Below are 23,161 nucleotides of genomic sequence, written 5' to 3' on the forward strand. Positions count from 1 at the left end.
TAGTCAACTTTTTTTCCCTCGATATCAAGTCTTGGTTCTATCTTTTTCACAGATTGACATTACAGGTGTTTCAGGGGTGGAGCGTTTAGTGTTCATGCCTTAAAAAGCTTCAGGTCTTTTGTTTTTAAAATGTCTCCTGTGTTTGACTTCCTGCCCTCCGCATCTGCTCTGTGCATCCTGACATATGTGAACCAGGAATGAGTCCAAGATGAGCCAGTGTTTTCCCAGAGTTCTGTTCTACTATGTATTTAATCTTATATTGGTTTGTTGAAGGACGACCTCTCATTAATCTAATATTTCTATGTTTTTTGTTTAAAAACTCTCTGAGCTCTTCTAACTACCAAAGCAAGTCAGCTAAGAGAGAGTGACAAAACTGTGCAAATGTTAACTTGCATGATGCTTTTAGGTGTCATGTTTGACTCAGGGCAGTTTGGATGCCCACTGGATTTTTGGGGGTGGTTTGACGCGGTACTCTGTGAGATGACAGCTCAGCCCTAAAAAATTTCAGTATCAGACATGACAGGAAAAGTCATAGCTGTTTCCTCACATGGTTTTTGGTGCTTTCTAAATAATTTAAAAATGTTGTAAAATCTAACTTTTAAAGTTTTTTTTTAACACTGGTTTAATTTAATCAAAATTAAAAATTATTTTTGTTTATAAAATATTGAATAATTAAATAAAAGCAAACTATGTGCAAGCAATACCGACTCTTAATTACATGGTTTTATACAAAATGACCTTTTTAAAAATGAATTCCTGCTCTATGTCTGCACTGGTATAGAGTTGGAGGCTGTTCTCGAGATGATGGTGACTTCTGTCTTGTCAGTAAAACCATGTGATTGTCATTTCTTCTTTTTTTCCCCAGTGACGGAGGGATGGTGAGGACACTAGAAGAGAAATTGTGAATGAGACATAAATCCCAAATCAAGCAGGATTAGAGGGACTTCGAGGCACTGGCCCAGATCTAAACCTGGAGTCGATTGAATGGGTTGTCTAAGGTCTGTTCATTCAAAGTACTGAGTTCAAAGCCAGATCACTGACGTTACAGCTGCGTTCCTGACACTGCAGGTAGGTGACTGTGAGGACAGACAGATAATCAAGTGGAGGTTTAGCCTTGGTGGGAAAAATCTGTAATTCAAGGATCAGACTTGCCTTCATATTCACATTGAATTTGCTAAAAATAAGGTGAAACAAAAACCTTACAGTTACAACCCCAAACTTATTGACCAGTGGACATCACGGATTAGAGCATGAACATAATACATGATTTTTAAGGATTTTTAAATTGGATAAAGGATATTTTTGAGTTCTGACTTAAGCTGGATTTACATCAAAGTGACCTGATGTAGTTTTGGGGATTTCACCTGGATTATGAAGATTTCAGTTGATTTAAATGAACCATGACTGGTGTGATTGCCACAGTGCTGGTTCTTCGTTCAGGCCAACTGGACTACAGATCATCTTAGAAGTCTTAGGACTACAGCTGGTCTATGAGAATCTATCTACTGGAAGGAAGTCTCCAAGTTATAACACATTTTTTAGGGATTACTTATCACATTATTTATACGTGAGCAAGATCTGGACTACATAGCTTGGATAAACTTTTTCCTGCTGTTTGAAGGATGATTCTTTTCTAGCACGGATTTCGTTGAATGTTACTGGACTGTTATCCGCCATGTCTCTGAGTAAGACCCTCGAGTTGGAGCATTTTGACGAACGTGACAAGGTTCGGCGAGGACGCTCCACCCGGGCCAAGAGAGATGATTCCACCAGCAGTGCTGGTGGTGGAGGGTCTGGCCCGAGCTCCAGGGGCAGCAGCCTGGTCCCTAGTCCTGCTCACAGCGCCAACTGCAGCTACTACCGGACCCGCACCCTGCAGGCGCTCACCTCGGAGAAACGAGCCAAAAAGGTCCGGTTTTATCGCAACGGAGACCGGTACTTTAAGGGCCTGGTGTACGCTGTTTCTAGTGACCGGTTCAGATCGTACGACGCTCTGCTAATGGAGCTCACACGCTCGTTGGCGGATAACCTGCATCTGCCTCAAGGAGTGCGGGTGATCTACACTATAGATGGCAGCAAGAAGATCACCAGTATGGATGAGCTGGTGGAAGGTAAGACTGGCAGCTTGGTTTTCATTTTCTAACAACTTGTCAATCACAAACCTTTAGGCAATGAGCAAAAATGCCCAGCTGAGGTAGAAAATGTCACGCTTTAGTAGGCTATGGGTGCACACTTACTGTGGTTAGTACAAATATTTTAAGACTATTATCTGGATTGTGGTTAGGGCATTCTTTAATTTGATCCCTATTTACTCTGCCAATACTCATCAATAATGTCTTTGTCGAAAGCATCTGATCTCCTGGATCATTTGTCATCATAAAATTAGTCAAAATTGGTCTATAGCCATTTCCATTCCTAGTTGACCACCTACACATTTGTTCCCTTTGTCAGATTTTTGATGTCAGGTGCTTTATATTAGCAGTGGTCTTGCTGACTATTGAATCTTTGTTTTGTCTGCAAATGTTGCATATCCTTAAAATAAATATACAGTAGTCATTTGTCACTGAGTCATAATTTTGTGCAGACTTCAGTTGATTACTCTCACCACAGATCAATCAAGTGGCCTGTCTTGTTTAAACTTCCTCATGTTTCCTTCCTCTCGGCTCCCTCTTGGCTTTTGTTATCCAAACATGCTTGAATTATTTATTTCTGTGTACATCAACAGCAGACTGATAAGTACATAATCAATACAGTAATACTCAAGGGTATATCGGTTTTAATATTCATTGGGGAAATAACCCAGGACCTGTCTGAGGTGTACAGCTGTTTCTGTATAAAAAGTATCATGTTGTCCACTACTGAATCGACCCCTGACACTATATATCCTGTAATTTGGTGAAGTTGTCCCTGTGTAGTTTTTATGCACATGCAGATTTACAGCAGTGTTAATCCTATTGAAGATTTTAAGCTGGAGACTCCAAGTAAAGCTTGTGATTAATAAATAAGTGCATATGTGTTGGTTAAATTTTGGTGGGAGCAATTTAAGGTACTTAGGTATCTTAGGGACGTATCCCATCATCTCTACCATAGATTTTGTCCATGGTGACACTGTATGTATGTGGGATAACTGAACCCACCAGTAAACGCATAGCTCATTAAAGTTGAAGCAAAGGAAAATTGTGTTTTTTAACATTTTATTGAAAATGATACCTTCCCACCATCTAGTCACACTCCTTTCTCTTTTAAACTGATATCCAGTTAATTGAAACTGCCGGCAGTGATGATTGGGATCACACACCTTTGATAGGTCTACCTGCTTCCTGTGGATATTTTAAGCCCAGGATGGATAACTGGCTGTTGCACACATACATCCATCAATTGTTTTGCCCAACGTGTGACATTACAGAATATCCAACAATTACAGTTGTGGGTTTTTTTGTTTGTTTGTTTTTTGCTGTTGCCAACAGACCGTTCAGGGAAAGCCCACCAGCTTCGTCATTTAGCATCACCTAGATGTTTAGATTGGACTGCCCATATATTATGTGAATAATTAGCTCAAAATCTTCAATGGGATTAACATTGCAGTTTTTTGCCAATGTTTGACAAATGACTATTCTAAAGAATAATGCCTTGAAATGGCAAAACTTCAGCTTAGTGCAAATGCCGTTAAAATGGACTTCCTGTTGGGTTTCGTGCGGGCTATGTTATTGATATGCTATAATGGTGCTATAGACACAGAACAATTTTGAAACATCTTGTGTATAAAACCTTTTAACTATGTAAGTTTTTACCACTTTTGACAGAATTTTTCAAGCACTTTTTAACCCCTCAAAATTATTGTGACTTAATTACAGTAATAAAGATAATATCTAGAAGACCAAACTGAGCAGTTCCACTAATGCCTTCACATATTCAGTGCACAGTCATCTAATGACCCATCATTATGTGTTATATCCTGTCTCCAATATCCTCTTGTAAACTTCAAGTGTACTTTATCTTATAAAGAAGCATGTATCTCATAAATGCTCATAAGTCTTCCACATCTAAAATTTATACGCATGAACAATATTCCTGGATAATTTAACAGCAACTCCGAGGTCCACTCACTCTGCTCATCCTGTTGCCCTAAAGTCATTTAGTGAGAAACAGACCAGTGGCTGAGTAACATCACTTATCATCAATATTGATGAGTGACTGGTTTAATGTCCTCTGATGAGCGTTAGTGCCAGGAAGCTGTTCAGCCGGAGATCTACTAAAAGACAGATGCATCGCTCTTAAGCACTTAACAACGACAAACAGACCACAGCGGCTCAAAGCTGCGAGTGTGAAGTGGAAAAGTCATCGCTCACAACTTAACTGAGTATTCGAGCTGTAACAGAGGGGGAAACATGGATTATCTGATTAGCTGTGCTGGAAAGCAGCTAATGCACTGGGATGATTGATCTGAGTGTGTCCTGCTGAATGTCAAGATTATTGGTTTAGCATTTCAAAAGTACTGTGACAGAGATTTCAAATATCATATACCTTTCAGGTTTTTCTAGGCTTGGCAGCAGCCATAACAATCAGCTCATATACATCATGTTTTATGGTTGTAATAAAATTATTATTATTTTTAATCCAAAGCATGTTTTAGAAAACCCAACTAAACCATTTCAGTGCTTGAGGAAGTCTGGTTTGCTTCATCATTAATGAATCACTAGGAAGTTTCTTTGAACTTTTAAAATTTTCCCCTATTTTTAACAATATAATCACACAAAAATGGTTTTAAGTGTTTAAACCTTCTTGATTTTAATCTTATTTGAATCCTTTTCCATTGCTTTTAAATTATAAGATTTTGTAAAGCATGTTGTTTTATTAAATCCTAATTAAAATGAAACAAAACAAAAAAGTCTAAAAGTAATAGGGAAAAGGGGGCTCAAACCTCAGTCTCCTGGTTGAAGGTCTATTTTTTGTCTATAAAAAGCCACGAAGGTGCAATCTGTAGCTTTTTATAGACAAAAAAACCTTGAGTCAAGTGAATTTAATGGACACAATAAAAATAATAAAGACAATAGCTTCAGAAAAGTTTTTATTTTGAAACTAATGCTTAAAAAATTGTCACAAACTCCACAAATAAGCTGCAAATGTTTGTTAATTAATCAATGCGATAATTTCTTAACCTTAAAAGCTGAAATATTAAAAGTACCCTTCATTAAATTTCCCGTTTGTCGCGTCTTTACATTAAACAGCTCCTGAACAGAGACTGTGCCGGTGTCTCAGCTCTAATGTCGTATCGACACACAGACGGTGCTTCTGTGTTTAGTCACTGAGGTATTTGAATGAATACCTGCAGCAATCCTGTCCATCTGGTTTGAATTGCAAAGTGAAAGCCTGCATGTGGAGAGACAAGGTCACACACACAATACCTGCAGAGAAAGAGTGTGTGTGTCAACATGTAATGGGGATGAAACAAAGGGAGGAAAAAAGGGGCATTTTACTAGAGGCTTGCTGGCACAGATAAGCGTGTGTCTGATTTTAAAAGAGAGTGAAAGGTGTGCACGTTGGAAAGGTAGTGAGATAAAGACGAAGAGAGAGGGGAGTGTTAGGTGAGCCATTTTTAACCATATAAGGTAAAACAGGATATGTGGCTGGAGGCTGTTGTACATGTGATCAGCTGCAGTCTGCTGGAGCCTTAGTATAATTTATAATTTTATCTTATATTTAAAAACTCTTTATACAAACAGCCCAATGGATTTAACTGATGACAGATTTAAAGCTCAAATAAATTTAGGCACATGCACATTAGTCGCTAATCTAAGTAAGAGGATAATAAAGGAATTAAACTGTTTGTCATCATTGGTAGAACTTTATTGTTCATCCTTTTCTTTCTTTACATACATCAAAAACTGTGCCATAAAAGTTAAAATTGCCAAAGGGAACATCTATTTTAATAGTTTAGTTGTTTCTGATCAGCAAAATGTCAAATATTTTTTGTTTCTTGAATCTTAGGCATTTCCTTTTCATGCAGATGCTGATGAGGAAAAACATTAAAAACAAAACCAGCAGCTATGATCTATGGTGGCTCCAGCTCACAAATTTAACGATCTGCTACTAATGTCCTGGTGCCAGGCTCTACAGGACACCTTCAGAGTTGTCATGCAGTCCTGGACATGAAGGGTGTGATGTGTTTTGGAGGCACTATATATATATATATATATATATATATATATATATATATATATATATATATATGTGTATGTATATATTGTACTATTCTTAGTTAGCGTATTGTCTGTCTTGTCTTAATGTTGGTTTAAAATGGAGCACTGTAACAAAAAATAATTTCCCCCAGGGATCAATAAAGTATTCTGATTCTGATTCTGATTCTATAAGCACAAGCAGTGAAGTGATGGCCACATCATGGATGTATATCTGTCCATTTTCTTCTGCTTATCCAGTTCTGGGTTGTGGGATGGGGTGAGAAGTTTGAGGCGGGGTGCATCGGGCTGTTGCAGGGCTAACACAGAGACTCGCATTCAAACGCATGGTCAATTTTAAAATGATCAGTTAACCTAACACCCCCCCCCCCCCCCCCCCCAACTGAATGTTTTTGGACTGTAAATTTAAAATATTGGATTTTGGACTGATAATCTGAAAATGAAACCTTGGTCTATGTCAAATGATAACAGGTTCTTTTCCCCTTTAATGTGACAATGAGATCATTGATGCAGAAGAAATTTTTTAATTATAGTGTGTTTAAAAGTGTCTTTAAATAATAGGTTAGCCATAATTTGCCCCTAATAATATGATCATTTTCTAACCACTCCTGGCAGATTTTGGAGATCGCAACATGTTGAAGCTGTAGTTTAAAAAAAAAAAAAAAAACACAATACAAAAAAAGAACCCCTTGAATTAAAAGGGTTTGAATGGTGGCGTTCTTAGGTTTCCACTGCTTATTTCCTGCTGGTTACTGACTGGGTTTCAGAGGCAGCAGTGTAAGCAGAGACCAGCCACCACCTTCGGCTCTTCTTGGGAGAGACACTGCAGCATTCCCAGGCCAGCTGAGATGAGAGACATAATCTCTCTGGCATGTCCTGGGTCTGCCCTGAAGCCTCCTGCCAGTAAGACTCCCAGGAAGCATCCCGGAGGCATTGTAGTGAGATGCCACCACCTCATCCAGCTCAGTCTGATGTGTAGTAATAGCAGCTCTACTCTTAGCCCCTCCCACCAGCCAAAAAAATTGCAAGAAATAGATTAAACTGTCTTTTTACTTAATTTGGGTTGCAAACTATAGCAATGTAACGTCTTTATTTTGTAGGGAACACTTTATGTAAATAAGGCTCTATTCATAGCTAGTACATCTGTTAAGGTAGTATAACTAATTCTAATATGACCACTAAGTGAAACAAGCTGTTTTTGAATAACAGCTTATGTGGAAACTAAACTGGATTATCAGTCTGACTTTACATTTTATTATCATACTCATCGCAGTCAGATTAATTGGAGCTGCGCTGCGATATGAAACACTGCATGCTCATCATTTCCATATTTCCTGCCTGGGTGCTTGAACGCTCTGACGAGTGACGAGCTGTTCGGTTTTCCAGCAGATCAGACAGAGTGAGAGGAGTGAATCTGACATCTGCTGTCACCTTCTCTTCATCCACTGTCACACACAAAGCTTGTATTACCGCGCTCTCGAATAAGCCTGTGACCCTGAACGCCCTCCTGTACATCACTCACTTATTTCACCTTTTAACTGCGTCCATGACAACAGCCAGCAGGTACAGATGACACAGCATAGCTTCCTGTATTCAAGGCTGCCTTTTAGAGCCAGTTCACTTTGCTTAATGTTTCTATCGAAGTTGTTGCTTGAATATTGTTGCTTTGTTATGGTCACAATCTTTGTGATGATGGTCTATTAAAGAACCGATAACTTAATTTTTACTTGAAAGGATTAGTACTATGCAAAAAACTGCCAAGAACATGCAATAAAAATCCAAGTAAGGAAAAGACAGAAGGCAGCAAAATACTTCTGAGACACACGGAAATGAACTGCAGATATAAAAAAGTGGGCACAGGATGAAGAACAGGGCTGCGTTCCGGGTGAACAAAATGTAGCAGAAGGATTTTTTTAATATAATTTAAATGTGGTGAATTCAAAGCCTAAGGACTGCAGTCATGGCAGCTGATTAATCGTGCCTGCCTTTCTCCATGCTGCTGTTGATATTGCAAAGTGTACTTCAGGGCCCATTGCCCACTGCTACACTTTGTATGTAAGTAAAGGTCATTTGTAAAGTGCTTTTAATTGGCACAAAGTCGCAAACTGATGTACAATTAAAATAAAAAATACATTAGAAAATTAAGATACAGTTAATAGCTTTATTAACCCCGGTTAAAACACACAACAAAATAGAAATAGAAATTGCAATTAACGTGCTAAAACAGCGTCCGTCTTTGGTGGCATTTGGTGTCCTTGAACACACATTTCATAAAAGCCTAATATTTAAGTTAACTATGAGATATTTAATGCTTTTTTTTTCAGTGTACGATATTGAGCTTTAATGGTTTTTGGTTAATTTTAGTCAAAAGTTTCTCCTGTAAAACCTTTGCAGTATTTGTTTTTAATGTAACTTTTCCTCCTCACACCCTGCCTTGCTGCTCAGGCGAGTGCTACATTTGTGCCTCCAACGAGCCTTACCGGAAGGTCGACTACACCAAGATCTCCGTCCCAAGCTGGAAGCCCGGTGCCAGCACTGGGCCTGGAACAGCAAGGTCAAGTGGAGCCTCCACGGCATCCACAGGAGTGTCGACGACCGTCCCCAAAGATCGCCCCGAAAGTCGAGAGGGCAGAGAGAGCAAAGACTTCATCAAACCCAAGTTGGTGACGGTGATCCGCAGCGGCGTGAAGCCTCGAAAGGCAGTGAGGATTCTCCTGAACAAGAAGACGGCGCACTCCTTCGAACAGGTGCTGGCGGACATCACCGAGGCCATCAAGCTGGACTCTGGAGCAGTAAAGAAGCTCTACACGCTGGACGGGAAACAGGTTTGATAACTTTTGGTGTTCCTGTTTTGTTCTTTGACACAAACATTGAAAAAGCTGCAACATGAAGCTACTTCATGGATTGATAAAGCAGCAAACATGGACGCTTACACAGTATGTTCAGACTTTTAGCAGCTTCAGTGGAGAACACATCTGTCCTGCATAATCATAGACATATAAAGTACTCGTACTTAGAAATCCATGAACTAAAGAGAGCCTGCTCACTTCTTTTCAGTCCCACTTACACCTAGAGGAAGCTCAGGAGGAAATCCTTAATGAGTGAAACACAAAGTAATGATTTACACCTGCCTCTAGACTGAAAAGTTCACTCCTGCATCCTGTGCCATCAATTATTAAGCTATTAAGTGCTTCTACAGTTCGATGTTAGTCTGATGGAGTCAATGCAGGTGTTTCAGATTCATCTTGTGTATGTACCAAAAGTGACATCTATTTATACTCATTTAGCCCACTGTATTTTTTCCTTATAAGAGCCAGTTATTCATGGAAATTAGAAGAATAAAGCTGAAGATGATTTTTTGGGGGGACGGGAGTACAGGGAGAGAGAGTGAAGACACACATCAAAGGGATGGGATTCTGACTCAAACTCGGGCTGGTACATTTCAGACTTGCAGCATATGGTCGCCTGCTGCCTCCATGAAAACACTTTTCACCCTGTGTCTAAGGCTGAGCCCAGACATGCTGCTAGAAAGCTTATTTCCACTGGCGGTATCCACCCTGACCTAATGGCTACACGTTAGGCTATGTAGGAGCTTAGATCGTCTGATAAACAGACAACCTCACAGAATTCACCAACTCTTGGGTCGACAACTTGTTCTTCACCCAGAGTGGGCACTCCTCTGGGCACACCCTTTTCTGTCTGAGAACCATGGCTTTAGACTTTAAGGTGCTGATTTTTATCTGCGGTTCCCACTCACTTAAAAACTTCCCCTTTGGGAGCTGAAGGCAACAGAACTGCATCATCTGCAAAAAGCAGGAATGAGATCCTGAAACCACCAATCACAAAACTCTTATTAAAGCTAGAATCCATCAACATTTGTGCTTCCTACCACTAAAGCACTCATCATATGCTAATGCAGGTTATAGATACCGAAAGCCACTTACCATCATCTTTACTTAGAACTGCCATGAACTTGCATTAGAGTGACAACACATGGCTCATGCATTTCCCAGTTCAGGAGCAGGACATCTGTCGTCTCTAGCAGTGGAGAATTCTCCCACTGATTTCTATTCAGCATTCTTTAAGTGTCATATCTTCTCTTCTGAAGTTCTCTATTTTTTGGCAGCAATTTACGGTTTAATTAGAAAAAATGACAGCAACAAATGGGTTGAACTAGACATACTGTGGGTAATGTTCACAGCCTGACTGTGACACACAGTTAAAGTAATTTCAGCCGTTTCGCTGAGCTCTAAACTGACGCACACTCAGACAACACAGGGCCAGTGAACGAGGGCTGACTGCGGAAATCAAATTACAGCACTTCATTATAAAATTACTCCAGGAATGTGTTTCATTTTGGGATTCATCATATATAAAAGAGTTCATTTAAGGTGCAATTTTCAGTGTAAAGTGTACGGGTGGTTAGCGTAGTCTCCTTGAAGTTTAAATCTGCACTCTCTGCTCTTTATAAGTACATGTGTTTGAAGCCCTGGAACTGCAGCAGTCAGCTGAAGTTAATTTGAACAGAGTCTGACTAGGAGCTGATCCTCCTCAAAATGCTTTTGTGAGCTCATATTGGGTTAAGGATTTAAACGCATCACACGGCAGGGTTATTTTTACCCCACACATGCACGCGCTCTGTCTTTGAAGTTACAGATAACTGTGACGCTGATAACGGAGAGCTGAAGAAAAGCAAAGACAGCATGTCGAGGCGCCGGTGTGACTGAAAGAAGCTTGTTGTAGTGAATGCAGCTCAGACTTGTACACACACACTTACACATAAGTCTACTGAGTTCACCCTCAGAAACACACACACAAGGCACAAAACTGTCTCCGTTTGTTAAGATGTAGCTGCACCATTGCCTTGGGAAAAATAAAAACACATTCTGCAGACGCTTCCTTCAAAATAAAAGTATCCATTGCATCTGCCTCCTTAACAGTCTCATTGTTTTTACTTTAAAAGCATTCCCCCGGGCAAAGTTTATATATGAACATTGACCCTTTTCAAAAGTTCATAAGAAGAACTAAAAAAAATTAATCTGATATCACACTTGAAAAGTTATAGTACGAAAAGATTATAAAAGACTTAAAGAGAAAATTAACCTATCCACAAACAGGATTCACCAATCAGCATTACCAATTTGATGAAACCCTAAAAAAACTTGGAATGAGTATTTTGTTTATCATTCATATTTGTTTTGGTGCCCTGGCACAAAACAGGAATACATACTCGGACTTCTCTCTCCCCACCTACCTCCTCCAACTCTTCACCAACATAGCACGTTGGTTGGTACTGTCGAGTTCACATGTTCACCTCATATTCACATGGGCTCTCTCATAGCTTCCTCCAACAGTCCAATGGCAGACAGTTAGTGGTGTTAGGTTAATTTGTGATTTTAAATTGCTCATAGATGTGAGTGTAAATGGTCGTCTGTCTGTAAGAGGATAAAATAATGAGGATGATTTTTGTCAGTAATAGAAAATAGAAAATATATAAGGTAGTGGAAATGCCCAACCCTGACTTGTAGCAGCAGGAACTTTTTATTTACACAATTCTTCAACCTCTTGAGTAACATGCTGGTGTTTTCTGCTGTATTTATACTGTATTTTATATCTGAAAATAAATGCAGCTGACTTCAACATCAACAGACAGAAACAAAAAAAAACAAATAATAGTTTTGTGTAAATGAATGTTTTTATTTTGAAAGGCATGAATTGTAATGAGGGCTTTTATTCTCTTTCTGCCTCAGACTGCTTCATTTCATTTAGTCAGTCTCACAGGAACAAGGCGAGAGAGTGTGTGTGTGTGTGTGTGTGTGTGTGTGTGTGTGTGCGCGTGCGTGCGTGCGTGCGTGCGTGCGTCCTTGCCCTGTTCCTTCAGTTTGTACAGCCTCTTTAAAGAGTGGGACAGAAATCCCGTTTCACATACACACATTCACATACTTTGACATTGCAGTGTGGTTACCGTAGCAACCAGCTATCTAGGAACAGCCCCTTGCTACAGACACACACAGAATGTTCAGTCCAGTTCCGGAACCGTTAGGGGGAGTGTGGTCCCCATGGCAACCGTACAGCATTGAAATGACTTTGTATCAGTTGCTGTCTGAGTGTGGAAAGCAGCTTAACAGTGAAGAAATTAGTCTAATGTATTGGTTTGGCTCATATTAAGTTATTTCATCTGTATATTGTCAGTGTACACTGGTGACTGATAAGAATAAATACAAATAAGTCATGAGTGGAAAAAGTAACATGGAATACTAATGAATGAATGAAATGCGTGACACGTGCTCGAGAGTGGTCCACCATACTTGATATGATACAGAAACTGGCTGCTAGGGTAACCTGGTAATTGCAGGCGTCGTCTGATATCCTCTTTTTGTAGATGTCTCATGGTAATCATAATCAATATTGGTCCAGCTTCAACATTACAAGTGACCAATGACACTGTTGTGATATCATAGTTTTGTGATGTGGAAACTCTGACCCCAGAACCCTAACCCCGTCCCTGACCTCAGCCTAACACAAATAGAGTAGAGATGTGCAGTTTTCTTCCACATCACACAACAGTGTAATTGGTCACTTGCGTTGTTGAACCTGAAAAAACACCAAGGTTTTGTGTTTTAGATTTTTGTCCTCTTCACACCAGCATTAGAAGCTATGACCGGAGACCATGAGTATAAGCTAATTCTCAATACTTGACTATTTGCCTTTTTCACTAAATCAATCATATGTGCAGTCGGTCAATAGCGAGCCATTTTGAGAGCACGGACCAGAGTCTGAAATGGAGGAAGCTCCACTGTGGGAGGAAAATAACTTGTCTATACCACAGAGGAATCCTTCACAGTGCCGAGTCGGGACTTAATGATTTAATGTGACTAATGAATAAACTGGGACAACTTAAAGAGCTAATTAGCTAAAATCAAATTTGTTTGTAGTCACTCTGAGAGGCTCTGTGGGTTGATTAAAATCTAGCAATCACTTGCGTCAAAAACTGGGATGTGAGAGGATCTTTTCATATTCTTATTCCAACCAGCCCTGTGAGCAGTCTCAGCGTTTGTGTGAGGAAACAGGGATGAATTTCACTTTGATGACTGAGCCTTAACTGTAAACCTCTCATCTTTTATACCTGTTCCTATACCTTTGTTCATCCTTCATTTCTGCATCTTTTCCTCTCCCACTCTTTGTTCTCTTGCTCCTCCCTCTCTCTGAATCTCGGACAGTTTGATGTGCAATTTCTATTTAATCCTCAAAACAGTTCCTTAGACAGCACATTGTGCCTGTGTGTGTGTGTGTGTGTGTGTGTGTGTGTGTGTGTGTGTGTGTGTGTGTGTGTGTGTGTGTGTGTGTGTGTCTGTCAGAGCCCATTGAAGCGTTGCCAGCTGTAAACATGATTCAAAATTTCCCATCTGTCATCTGCTCTGTTGCTCTCTCACAGACACACACATGCACACATGTCTGGTGTTGCTACACACACACACACACTCTGAACACACATATGCCGCTGCAGCTTTTCCTAAAATCTGATGAATCACAGCGTGTGCTTCTCTTTGTGTGTGCAGCTGACCTGTTTGCAGGATTTTTTCGGGGATGACGATGTGTTTATGGCCTGCGGTCCAGAGAAGTTTCGCTACGCTCAGGACGACTTTGTGCTCACACACAGCAGCAAAACACCGGCCTTTGTGAATGGTAACACAGACGCACACCCATCTTTGTATTGTTTGTAGAGTGTTTTTCTGTTTTTTGTTAGCAAACAACAAATTATTTGAATCGTAAAAAGAAAAACAAAGACTCACAAAATTGGGGGAGGGTTTATTCAGTTGTATTTACATGTTTACATGTGCAAATACAAATATGAAAAACATCAAAAGCCTGCTCATAACACAATCCTGTTAACCACTGAGAGAATGTGTAGCTCTCAGTTTTACACGACCCTTTTCTCTCTTTCCAGAGTGCAGGACCAAGGTCTCTCGCTCATCTGCCCCTCAGAAAACAACCAAGACCCCCAGCAGCTCCGGCTTCTCCTCCTCTAGGACTCTACCCAAAGGTCCGCCCAGGACAAAGTCACCTGGTCCAGGTATGAAGCAATAAGAAAACCGCCGCTAATAACTATCAGTAGAAAGATATAACAAGAAGTTTTTGTCAGGTTGATGTCACAAAAAGTACATACACAGTTCTTCTATCATCTAAGTGTTGCTAAAAGTCCTTGTTTCTCAGCCTTGGGCATCTGAACTATAACCCTTTATTCACATAGTGCTTTCTCACTCAAATTAAAATTTGCACCGAAATTCTTTTTTTTTTTTTTTTTTTAACAACTCATATAATCAGCCAGTGTTTTCTACACATATGGTAACAGCTTACGTAGTAAAAATAATGTATCTTTAGACACTTTGCTGCAACAAAACACAAACGCAAAACATCACTTGTTCCTGCCTCTTTACTCGAATCTCTGAAAAATCTCAGACACTTTAAAAGAAATTAAATAACATTTTTGCACCAACAAAGTGATTCTAAAGAGCTGTTAGCCAAAAAAACTTATTGCCATATGTCATCTCGCAATACAGCGTGTCCTCAAAAAGCACTTTCCCACTCATAGCGCTTTGTGTAACATGCCATGGAGGAGCAAAGGAAAAAAACGTAACAAAAAAGCAAAGATCTGATTAACAGTAAATTCATATTTCAGTGCAAAATATTCAGCAAAATATAAATAAATTAGCGGTGAAATTTGCACAGCAGACTGTGTGCCAGCTCTTGGTGCAGTGTCAGCACCCACAATTGGGCAAAGCATGTGTGGTAATTGATTTCTGCTGCTTTTTAGTGAAGCATTTAATGCATCTGTGGTAGGTAAAAGTCTTATTTAGTGTTGATAGTCACAAAGAGATATCACTGGAAGACTCACATGGCCTATCCCTGGTTTAAAGGGATTTAGATTAGTATTGCAATAGGTTCAGTTAGTTACATCAAGGGCTACAAAGCAAGATCGTTTCATAATATTTTCACAAACTGGTTAAACTGATAAACGGCTGTCCCTGTTTACATGGAATAATGAACATCTGTCAGTGTTCTCTGAGTAGAATTGTGGGCATTTTTTCACAAGGGACCAGGTTTAAATTGCAGAAAATGGGCACTCAAGTAAGAATGAAGTACATGAATAATTTCTTAGCACACTTAACCATCTGTTTCTTCCACCACATACTTCTTCATCACTGTTTTCAAACTCATGCAGGTATGTGTATACAATTATTTTGACCAATCAGATCACTTCCTTCTTGCTTTCAGCTAATGAGACCTCTGGAAAATCATCCAGGTCCAGCCCATCCCCCACCAGCCCCGGGACTCGACGCAGCCTCAAGGTCACAATGATCAGATGATTGATGGATTGTTTCTATTTGTAATTGTTGTTTGCAATGAAAATGTCTAATGGTTCATCCTTACATTTGTCTTCAGATCTCACCTCGTCGTGCTTCCTCCACTGATGTAAACGGAGAGGCTGAACAGCCAGATGACACTGCTGAAGGTGAAGGTGAAGGTGTGTTTATCTTTTAATCAAGTCTGCAGTTTGTGAGTGTAATATCTGAAGTCAGTGACCGTGAAATGTGAACTTCTTGGTAACAGATCCAACTTTACAAAAAAAAGCTCCTACATGACACAGAAGTTGAGTGAGTTTGATGGCTGTTTGAAAGACCTGAGAGGCTATAGGCTGAATATCAAAGTGAATTATTTAAAAACAGCTTCTTGATAAAAGTACACATGGTGGCTGAGAACCTCACTGTGTGCCCAGTGCCAGGCTGAAAGCATTGAGCCTCTGGCATCAGTGCATGCTCCCTGGCTTGCACTCTGAGGGTCGCACAAGTGCTTGAAAGTCAAAAGACCAAATAAAAACCCAGAGAAAAGGCTCAGTGGCTTAGGAGGGGGTAAGGATGACAGCACATCTGTGACTCTGTGGGTTTGAAAGCAGATTTTCTGAGGTGATGCTTTGAAGGAAGTTGTCAAACTCTGAAACTTTCAGGTTAACTCAGAGGTTGTGTGTTCAGACTTTAGGAAGTCAGTGACATTTGAAAAGTCTTCTTTTCACAGTGAACGGCAATCGAACAGTTTCTTCCTCAACCATCAACGAGAAGTACAAGGTTGGAAAGGTGATCGGAGACGGAAACTTTGCTGTGGTGAAGGAGTGCGTGGAGAGGTAAATAACCATCACATAACTCAGTGAATGCACCTGCTGTTTGTAAACTGATATACTTAATCACACTGAGAAAAGTCAAAAACTAGAAGGGGTAGGGGAAGTTTATATGCAAAAAATGCCTCATGTTAGCCCTTTGCTAGATAGTTGCCAGGTAACATGATGCTGTTACGACATATCATGCATAATTCAAGTTTTGTAGATATAAATTAGATGTTATTATTAAAACGTTGCAATGCTTTTATAAGGTATAAGGTGTTATAGGTCCAGAAATGCTAAATGTTTGCTAGGCAACATGATGTGATATACATAAGAACCTCAAGGGACCGAAGATATACCTGTGTGCCAAGGTTGGCTGCTGAACTTCTGATGGTCTTGGAGAAGTTTGTGGTCAAAGAAACAAACACAGACAGATTTTGTGTATTATTCTCAGGCTCAGTGTGGCCCTCTGAGTGCAGTAGCTCAACACTGGGATTCAGGAGGTGTGTGAATCTGTAATATTTTATCTTTGTTTGACTGACAGGTCAACAGGACAGGAGTATGCTCTGAAGATCATAGACAAAGCTCGTTGCTGTGGGAAGGTAAGACTCACTGATCTCTGACTAATCCTGAGTTTATGTAAAGTCCTCTGAAATGATGAAGACACCAAACCTCTGTGTGTGTAAACAGGAGCACCTGATAGAAAATGAAGTGGCGGTCCTGAGGAGGGTTCGACATCCGAGCATCATCCAGTTAATCGAGGTGGACGAAACGCCCACTCAGCTGTTCCTGGTCATGGAGCTCGTCAAGGTTTCGCCTCTTCTTCCTGTTTTCTCCAGAAAGTGTTATTACATTGGGAACTTTCAGCTGCTTATTGAAGCAAAAACTATGAACTGAATGTTTTTCAGGTTTCAGCTTCTGTTGCTGCCTCTGTTTTTCATGTAGAAAAATAAAGAAACCGAAGAACTTTTCAATCACCACAAAAGTTGCTAACACTCCAGTGCTCTTATTCTTTTTATGAAACACAACAAATGTATTATTTTCATGCCTTTGTTTGTTCAGGGTGGAGATCTGTTCGACGCCATCACTTCCTCTACAAAGTACAGCGAGCGAGACGCCAGCGCCATGGTGTTCAACCTGGCCGGAGCCATCAAGTACCTGCACCGAATGAACATCGTACACCGAGACATCAAACCAGAGAACCTGCTGGTACGAACATGCACACATTGTGTTCACAATACTTGAATTTTATTTTGCAGTTACGTTTTTTAAATTCAGTAAAGATGAAAAAACAATTGTGAAGCTTTTATTTTAACAGTTTCTTGAATTTTAAATCATATAAACTGTAGTCTACAAACTATGCACCTCTTCATTGTTTATTTTACATTTACAATTTTAATGTGTTTTTGGGGCGATCGTGGCTCAAGAGTTGGGAGTTCACCTTGTAATCGGAAGGTTGCCGGTTCGAGCCCCGGCTTGGACAGTCTCAGTCATTGTGTCCTTGGGCAAGACACTTCACCCGTTGCTTACTGGTGGTGGTCAGAGGGCCCCGTGGCGCCAGTGTCCGGCAGCCTCTGTCAGTGCGCCCCAGGGCGGCTGTGGCTACAATGTAGCTTGCCATCACCAGTGTGTGAATGTGTGTGTGAATGGGTGGATGACTGGATGTGTAAAGCGCTTTGGGGTCCTTAGGGACTAGTAAAGCGCTATACAAATACAGGCCATTTACCATTAAAAATGATTACCTAACGTAAGTAAGGCAAACTTTAACTTAAGAACAGTGTAAGTTCATGACACGTTTTAATGAGTAATTTTTTACTTTTTTGAATACTTTGAACATAAATTGAAGGTAATATATAGTGTATACCTTGTAAGTAATTTATTTACAATACTTCTTTTAGGTCATTCTTTTAAAAAAGCTGTATTGTTTTAACTATAGGTTGATGATTTTCCTACTCGTGGGACTAATAAAGGTATCTTATACTTATATATTATGCTGAGTAATTATTACTTCTGTTGACTTCCTGATTTATTTGGAAACATGATTATCAGGTTCGTAAAATAAGCCTGTGGAGCTGTTTACCTCCTCTGATTGCAGTCTTTGTGTACACCTTGGGAAGATTTCATGTATTTGTATCCCGCAGGTTTGTGAATATCCAGATGGCACTAAGTCATTGAAGCTGGGGGATTTTGGTTTGGCGACAGTGGTGGAAGGACCACTGTACACTGTTTGTGGCACGCCGACATACGTCGCCCCGGAGATCATCGCTGAGACCGGGTAAGGGAGGTCACAAAACCCCAAATTTATGCTAATCTCCTTTTCTGAAGTCGATTGGGACAGATGGTTGAAAGCAGGAATATTAGATTGTTAGGTCTGCAGAAAAATACTGCAAATTAAGCTGTGCACATGAAGAGCACATTTAAAGACCTGTTTTCTGTCTCATTTCTACAGCTGCATTCATAAAAAATGTAAAATAGCAGATCCAAATAATAAATAACCAATTTAAAATTGTCAGTACAGACTTGGTCAAAGGCTGGCTCTTGATACAATGCAATATGTTTTTTGCTTAGCAGAATAAAATAAACTAAAATAAATAGCTCTAAAACCCATTAATTTGTCATCTTCATTCAAAAGTTGTGCATTACTTTTTTTCCAACTGTTTTATAAAACAGTAAATTTGAAAATACACAGGGTGACAACATTATTTTTAGCAATTAATCACTTTGATTAAAGAGTTTGAACATACTGGTGGAGTAACCATTATAGAAATGTAAAAATTAATTACAAATACTGTGAATTTAGGGCAGCTGTGACATATACCTTACATTTGGTGGTGGTCTGAATAAATGTAATATATTTGGTGGTTTTATATATATGTACATTACATATGATGCATTGTTGTCTGATTCTAAAGCTTTAATTTTAAATGGATAATGAATGAATTAAATGAATGAAAAAACTTCAATTTAAAAGAATTATTCAAATGAAAAGACCAAAATTTCACTTTATTAAAATATATATGAATGTTAAATAAATATAAATATTTAAATTTAGTGACAGTTAATGTAATAAGTCTTTGAAAAAATTGACCTCCAGAATAATTGCTTTGTATCCTGTTGCTATAAAAAAAAATATTGTTTACAACATGTAGTATAACTTAAGTCAGAAATGTATCAATATATATTTCTTTTATTTTTTGCTTGTAAAGAAAAAAACTTCTTACCTTTTCTTATAAACGTTTATTTATAGTTGACCGTCTCTTATATTACACTGTTTTGTTTGTGTATGTGTGCAGTTATGGTCTAAAGGTGGACATCTGGGCGGCAGGCGTGATCACCTACATCCTGCTGTGTGGATTTCCTCCTTTCAGAAGGTGAGTTAGCATAAAGTTGTTGTTTATCCAGTCGTGCATGTGTTAATTGTTTCATTTGTTGTATTAACGCAGTCTTGTCTTTTGTATTGCTTTGGTATCATGTGACCTACCATCATTTTGGTTACGTTAATAAACAGCTTTTCCTGATTCTTGCTCTTCCTCAGTGAGAATAATATTCAGGAGGAGCTGTTTGATCAGATCCTCAGAGGGAAGCTGGAGTTTCCGTCTCCAGACTGGGACACCATCAGTCTTCCAGCAAAGGTACCATTCATGAAGTTTGCAAACAGTAAATACATTGTTTGGTATCCGACATCAGCTCAAGAACAAACATGATTATCTTGTGGCTTCACCATTGACTAAAGCCCTGCATTTTGCTAAGATGGTTTTTGAGTTAATGTTTTTCCAGTTTTTATGAAGTTTCAGTGGTTTGATCTCTTATTTAGTGGGTTTAGGAAGCACAAAACTGAATTTTAACCATCTCAAAATTAGAGGCTATTCAGCAGGACAAAGTGAAAAGAGAAACCATATAAAGCAAAGGCACATAGCATGAAATACAGCAGTGTGACCTAGTAAGCAGCACATTGGTACGGTGTACTGCAGACTGGTAACTGTTGCATGATCTGGTCCTCAGATGCTGATAAGTCAGATGCTGCAAGTGAATGTGGATGCCCGTTTCACTGCCGAGGAGGTCCTGTCGCACCCCTGGGTGACGGTAAGGGCACTCAGACATGTAATCTCATCAATACTGCAATAATACAGTAATTATTAACTTGGTGGTCATCGATACTCAATGCTTATTTTCATTTTCATAGTAAAATATGGTGTGTTTGTCTAGGATGAGGCTCCTATAGAATCCAACACTGTGAGCAGCGCTGAAGAGCAGAACAGTGGAGACACATTGGAACCAGAGGAACCAGAAGAATCCCCAATACTTGAAACCAAGCAAGTTCCCTCACCTCTGGTCTAAAACACATCCCCCTTATTGAATGGAAGAACAGAACAGTCTTTGTTTGGTCCACTGGAAACCCAGAAAGTTTCTTTATATCTGAACGTCTCATTAATTCCCAGACCAGATCGGTTCCCTTTAATCTGGTCTAGAACCTGTTACATGACATCATGTCACCTTAGTTAAATGAGTTTTAACTTCTAGAAGCCAACAACTCTGCTTTGAATTCTAGCTTTCTCTCATTTCCATTTAAAACCAAACCAATCACTTCCTCTTGGCTTTTATTTAATTTCATCTTCAGGAAACTGAACAGAACATATCGGACTTGAAGAAGTTTCTACACCTCTTTCTCTTGGACATGTTCATTCTTCTAAAGACCGAAAAGAGGTCCCACCATTTAAAACCAATCTAGTTCAATCTACTTGACATGAAACCAGTCCCATCATGCTTTGTGAAACAAAATGATTTGGTTCAGTTTTCTTCCACAAATATTCCCATTTTGGTTGTGAGGTATAAAACAATTTCCCTCTCTTGTGATGTGGAATTAATCCAATTTCTCCCTGTGCAAGTCAGCAAGTCCTGTCAGTCACCCGTCATCTGCTTGAATCGAACACGATACTATACATTCTTTAATCAGAAATGTGATTGAATCTTTACTTTGCTTTACTTTACAAACTTTACTTTGCTAATTAGAAAGCAAACATTAGTCTGGAAACCCAACAAGTTCCTTAAATATGGTCTCTCTGGCTCCCCTGGCCAAGAACCGAAAAAAGTAAATTGAATGTGATTTAAAGTATGTTCAGTTTAATCTTCGTCATCAAAATACATTCTTTCTAATCTACCCCAAACATATCACCAACAAACAGGTTCTCTCAGGTCTAGAACATATCCCCTATCGGGTCATGGAGACATTCTTTATTCACCAAGTGGAATCCAAAAAGTCCAGTCAAGAATGCAGATTGTTTTCTATAAATTGACTGAAGAAAGGAAAGGAGGAGGAGGACTGGAAAACAAGCAAATGTGGCCCATCCTATACCATCTGGAAAACCAAATATGTAAGTTAGTGGAAATAATAAGTTTCCTTAGATCAAGTGAAAACCCAACACTTCCCTTCTTACATGATTTAGAATACAACCTGTGTCATCTCAAACCAACCAAGTAAGTGTCCCCAAACTTAGTTTAGTGTCTAGAACAGTTGTTCACTATTTTGATTTGCTGGAAGCAGTCGTGTTCCCTTACTTTTACTCTGGAGTCATTTTGCTTCCCTTGGTTGGATGGATGTACTGTTTGGGGGTTTTTTTGTATGTTTTTTCTTCTTTATTTCTACTGGAAGCTGCACAAGTCTGCAACAATGGGAGTTTGTTGCACAAACCAGTTTCTCTACTATTTGTCTATCCTGTGAACACCATCCCACCTTTGGTCTGTGCCATTAAAACTACTGAAGACTTTTACAAGACACGTCTCTGCTGCTGATGAGCTCTATTAGAATGCTATTAAATGCCCATTTTGTTGTGAGACACAATGCCCGGCTACTTGAAGGACGCACACTATATCGATGTCGGGACACCATGAAGGTGCTATTCAACTCATCTTGTTTTATGATCCAGAGTCTGATTGGACTGTATTACCATTTCTTGTAAATGGCTCTTACCTCTTATCTGAATGACACTGGAAAAACTGATTGGACGGCTGTAAAAAGGCATCAACCACTTTCATTAAGATATGAACACCTGACTCATTTTCAAATGCTCCCTCTGGTTTAGAGGTTATCGTTTCTGTAGTCCCTGCTGCTAGGCAACCAGGATGTCTTCCATTTATTCCGGGAAACGTCGCATTTCTTCTGCCTTTGCCCTCCAGCCCTCCTTCTGCTGGTCCGAAGGACGTCTCTCATTTCTTCTACTTGCACCTGCAAACTGGGGAGGTGATTGAGTACTGTGCCTGTTTACACTGCTGGTTAATTGCTTTCTCTTACAAGTTAAAGTCCCTAGAAGTTTGATATTTATGATAGCCACACATGAAGGCTCGTTGTGTTTGCTTTGGTTTTGAAGCACTCAGAATTTGTCTGGATTTTGGGAAATTGACTTTTCCTACTGCGAGATACTGGCAAATCTAAACATAGGATACTTCATCAGCTGGAAAAAGACTGTAAAAAAAGAAAAAATTCTCTGTCCAAAGTTCACATTTTGCGAGTGTATTCTGTATGGAATCTTACGTTAATGCATGTACACCAAGTTTGTGTGTAGATTAAACAAATGAAAATTTACACACAAACATTGAGGTTTGTATAACCAGAAAAGCCTGAACAAGTATGGTTTGCGTGCATTGAGTTGACCATGAACTCCTCTGTAATCAAAGTATTCTAGAGTAAAATTTGAGGCCATCTTTTTTACAACAAACGCTTGGCTGAAATTGGGTCATGTAACAGGAAAATCAAAAGAATCAAGGGCTTGCAATGACTCCTGACCTCTACCTGATTGAGGTCCTCTAACAG

At 39.5% G+C, this 23,161-nt stretch overlaps 1 protein-coding gene across 3 annotated transcripts; it reads left to right on the forward strand.

Annotated features, from left to right (window-relative positions):
* The first annotated feature begins 1,675 nt into the window (after nucleotides 1–1,675).
* Nucleotides 1,676–20,691, forward strand: LOC146635695 (serine/threonine-protein kinase DCLK2-like). 3 transcript variants are annotated; one of them, XM_085348285.1, is made up of 15 exons: nucleotides 1,676–2,111; nucleotides 8,643–9,022; nucleotides 13,757–13,883; nucleotides 14,146–14,271; nucleotides 15,474–15,547; nucleotides 15,642–15,723; nucleotides 16,272–16,377; nucleotides 16,898–16,955; nucleotides 17,044–17,163; nucleotides 17,416–17,562; nucleotides 18,495–18,628; nucleotides 19,647–19,724; nucleotides 19,889–19,985; nucleotides 20,356–20,436; nucleotides 20,560–20,691. In XM_085348285.1, the coding sequence occupies exons 1-15, from the start codon at nucleotides 1,676–1,678 to the stop codon at nucleotides 20,689–20,691; spliced, it is 2,178 nt and encodes a 725-aa protein (XP_085204411.1). The 3 variants fall into 3 exon arrangements, with proteins under 3 accessions (XP_085204411.1, XP_085204419.1, XP_085204427.1); XM_085348293.1 differs by having other exon boundaries at nucleotides 15,642–15,717; XM_085348301.1 differs by having other exon boundaries at nucleotides 15,642–15,711.
* The last annotated feature ends 2,470 nt before the right edge of the window (nucleotides 20,692–23,161 follow it).

Source organism: Diplotaxodon limnothrissa, linkage group LG3 (assembly GCF_057381915.1).
Source record: "Diplotaxodon limnothrissa isolate DT_005_m linkage group LG3, D_limnothrissa_male_GT1.1, whole genome shotgun sequence".
In the NCBI taxonomy this organism is placed as follows: domain Eukaryota; kingdom Metazoa; phylum Chordata; class Actinopteri; order Cichliformes; family Cichlidae; genus Diplotaxodon; species Diplotaxodon limnothrissa.

Excerpts from the sequence above, each read along its gene's own strand:
- LOC146635695 (XM_085348285.1), top strand. The coding sequence starts at position 1,676 with ATGTCTCTGAGTAAGACCCTCGAGTTGGAGCATTTTGACGAACGTGAC. Across the intron at positions 9,023-13,756 it reads ACACGCTGGACGGGAAACAG|CTGACCTGTTTGCAGGATTT; the intron begins GTTTGATAACTT and ends TTGTGTGTGCAG. Across the intron at positions 14,272-15,473 it reads GACAAAGTCACCTGGTCCAG|CTAATGAGACCTCTGGAAAA; the intron begins GTATGAAGCAAT and ends TCTTGCTTTCAG.